Source organism: Chinchilla lanigera, unplaced genomic scaffold (assembly GCF_000276665.1).
Source record: "Chinchilla lanigera isolate Chin_1 unplaced genomic scaffold, ChiLan1.0 scaffold00001, whole genome shotgun sequence".
Taxonomy (NCBI): domain Eukaryota; kingdom Metazoa; phylum Chordata; class Mammalia; order Rodentia; family Chinchillidae; genus Chinchilla; species Chinchilla lanigera.
The window spans coordinates 22,805,194-22,808,693 of NW_004955402.1; the positions used below are offsets into that span (position 1 = coordinate 22,805,194).

The window sequence follows — 3,500 nt, forward strand, 5'->3', positions numbered from 1 at the left end:
TTTTTTTTTTTTGGTTTTTCTCCGGTACCGGGAACCAAACTCATGACCTTGCACTTGCCAGACAGGCGCTTTGCCGCTGAGCTAAATCCCCAGCCCCGGATATTCTTTCTATAAAGGCAATAAAAGCTCATGATAAATTACAAAGTTTTAGAAGTTCTACTCATCAGGTATGACCAATGTTAAATAGTTGAATATTTTGTTTTATATGTTGTGTTGTGTGTGTACAGTCAGTCTATGTATCCATCTATCTATCTATCGATCTATCCATCCATCTATGCTTTAAAAATACACACTAATAAAAATTGTACTTTCTGCTCACTGCAATTATAAAAGTAAATATTTCTTAATTTTATTTATAGGTCTTTATAGATTTTTTTTAATGCCTGGATTATATATATCATGTAGATAATATATGATAGCATGGTTTGTTATTTATATATGTAGCATGGGTTTTTTTTTTAAACCATTCTTTTCTACTGCGTAATGTCTAAGATGTTGCCAAGCTTTCCGAAACTTTCCTTACTGTCCTTCCTGTGTAAGGACAAATCTTCACCCATGACTTTGTGTTGGTACTGCTGGTTGCTTTCTTAGATTCAGTTCCTAGAAGTGACGTTGCCAGTCAAAGGACCTGGGCCTGTGAAGGCTCTTTCGAAAGCTTTCTTGTTACGGCCAAGTGCTGGCTCAGCGGCAGTTTCTTTTCTCCCCACTTGACCTTTCCATCGCTGAGTGACTTCCTTCCTCAGAGTGCCCAGCGTTCCCTGAGAATAGTTAAGATGCTCTTCTCTTTTTCTATGCAGCCCTTAAGCAGTGACTTCTCAGCTGACAAACCACACAGCTAATTATCCCCTCACAGGGATCACTTTTTCACTTTCTCTAGTTTTCTCCCTGCAAAACGCCAAGGTCTGGTAATTTTCGTGGCAGGTACTGGGGCCTTGTCACAGATGCCAGATGATTTGCATCAACCAGCAGACTGGGCAACGTAACCAAGATGTTTTCCAAAAACTTTCTGAGAGTCGTGCGAGAAAGGTAAGTATGATGCAAAATCTGATGCCCTTTTTTAAGATCCGGGTTATCGACAGCAGAACTTCTTTGATGACAGTCCTGCTTGAGCAGTGGGGAATTTGCTGCACTTTCCAAAGCCATTGTGCCACCAATGAAGGCCTGATCTTGTCCGTGGCTCCATCTTGCTTTCCTTTCCATTCATTTTCTCCTTTCATGGGAGAAGGGAGGAAAGTTTGTTTTATTACATGAGTGAGGAGAAAATGGTTATAGGAAAACCATTTGTTGGATGTGCTGTGCCTATGGCTCCCAGTGATAGAGTAGCTGTATAGAAAAATTGCCTTAGTTTCATTATACTAAGTCTGTCAGTTCATCTACCCAAAGGTTAAAGTAACTAAATGTTATTATGGATTCCAGATTATAAATACTGAACATTTACACTGATTATTTAGAAACATTTATTTTCAGTCTTACATTTTCTGTTGGGATTTTTTGTTTGTGAAGAACTGCAGGAAACCAAGTAAGCAGTCAGGATGCATTAAAAATTTCTCAACAATTAACAGAAATACTGCAAATATTTAATCTTTGTCCAGTAATAATTTGGCAGGTGAATTCATGGTCAAATGTTCGGAGCTGATGTTTGCTTCATCAAAAGCAGGTTTTGGGGCCGGGGATGCAGCTCAGCGGTAGAGTTCTTGCTTAGCATGCACGAGGCCCTGAATTCAAGGCCCTGGATTCAAGCACTGAAAGAAACAGAAAGGGCTTTGCTCACAGTATTTGGTTTACACAAGTCTCCGTATAGATATGGGATACATTAGGTCTGCAGGGTGTTGCACTTCAGTTCTACATCCACATGTCTGCCCAGTTGCTGCAGGCCACATCAACAGGCCCGAGGGGACCTTGAGCCTGCCCCATGCAGGTTGCCTGGAGAAGGGATGGTGGACACAATTACCCTGAGGCACAGAAGGACCATGTCTCAGCATCATTTTAATTCTTACAGGGACCAACCTTTTATTTTTAAATTTTTGAACCCTATGTGCTCTCCATCTACATGCGCACAGATCCTAAGAAATTAGCTTAGCCCCAACCTGGGGCCTGCAACACAGGGCATCTGAAGACGTTATCACACGAACTAACCAAGGTGGATCCATGTCATCCTCCCAAGGGCTCTTGATGGTCCTCTTGCACTGATGGTAGACCTTGAGCAGACTTATATAATTTTTCTTTTTTTGGTACTGGGAATTGAACTCAGGACCTCGTACTTGCCAGAAATTTTTTGTTTTAGGCTTTCTATTTTTATTCTGGAGAATGTGGAGAACTTAACTTATTCATTCTCAAGGAAAGTGCAGGATTTTTCCATTATCTTCCTCAGGTGGCTTTTACTTTTTTTTTTTTTTTTTTTTGTACTGGGAATTGAACTCAGGACCTTGCGCTTGCCAGGCAGGCACTGTGCCAATAAGCTATATCCCTAGCCCCCTCCGGTGGCTTTTACATTACAGATCAGAGAAAAAATTAGGTTGGCGGTGATCAGAGGCTGGAGGACAGGAAGAAGTGCTCCTGCATGAAGCTCAGGGTTTATGAGAAAGAGGTGAAAAGAATGAGCTCAGCAACAAAAAGGTGTGGGGTCATTGTAGGGGAAGCAGAACTTAGAGGGAGACTCTTTAGGTCCTGAAATTAGATTCTCTGAATGCCTGTCCATTGCATTCTACTGTGTAACAGGTGGGACCTTCTGAGTAACTTAAATCCTCATAACTTACATGTTCCATACGTGATTTTAAGGATCTGACTTCACTTTAGGTATCATTATTATTTAGAAAAATTATTTTTAACCACTAAGATAATCTTGCCTTTCTGGTTGTTGCCGTTGTTTCATGTACAGGTGAACTTTGGCGTGTATCTGATGCATACCTCTTTGGATTCATCTTCTCCATGTTTCCTGTCCGTGGGATCTCAAGTGGTCCCTGTGTTGAAAGAGAATGTAGGACACCATGATTGACCTCCTCCTGAGAATACCAGGATCTTGTCTCCTAAGATTTTTTTTCCCAAAATTCACTAACATTTCTCTTTTCCGATGATTTCTGCTGTTATAAAGATCTGAATATGTTCAGTAGAATTTGGCCTTTGAACCAGGGCAGCTCTTTTCCTTTGGAAGTAGAGCATGCTCTCATGTTTTTTTGTGGTTTTTTTTTTTTAATCTTTTTGAGACAGGGTCTCACTGTGCAGTTCAAGCTGGCCTTGAGCTCACTTTGTAGCCCAGGCTGGTCTCAAACTCACAACGGTCCTCCTGCCTCAGCCTCCTGAGTGGGATTACAGGCATGTGCCACCATACCTGGCTCATGTGGTTCTTCTGACCTCTCACTCAGGTTTGCACTGGCCATGGAGCAATTCCAAGAGGAGCAATTCCAAGGCCTCAGGACTCAATGCTGTGTCCACACCCAGCGAGGCTCCCTTACGAATTTGAATTATGATTAGTTGTGGTCAGATGATATTTCGTATGTGTG

General features: G+C 41.6%; 1 protein-coding gene across 1 annotated transcript in view; it reads left to right on the forward strand.

Annotated features, from left to right (window-relative positions):
- Positions 1-3,235, forward strand: part of Mocos (molybdenum cofactor sulfurase) — a gene marked incomplete at its 5' end in the record, with an annotated part of 54,395 nt that extends 51,160 nt beyond the window's left edge. The window contains 2 exon segments of the mRNA XM_005372816.2: positions 922-1,026; positions 2,879-3,235. Of these exon segments, the coding sequence (XP_005372873.2) occupies positions 922-1,026; positions 2,879-2,995 (222 nt within the window).
- Positions 3,236-3,500: the final 265 nt, after the last annotated feature.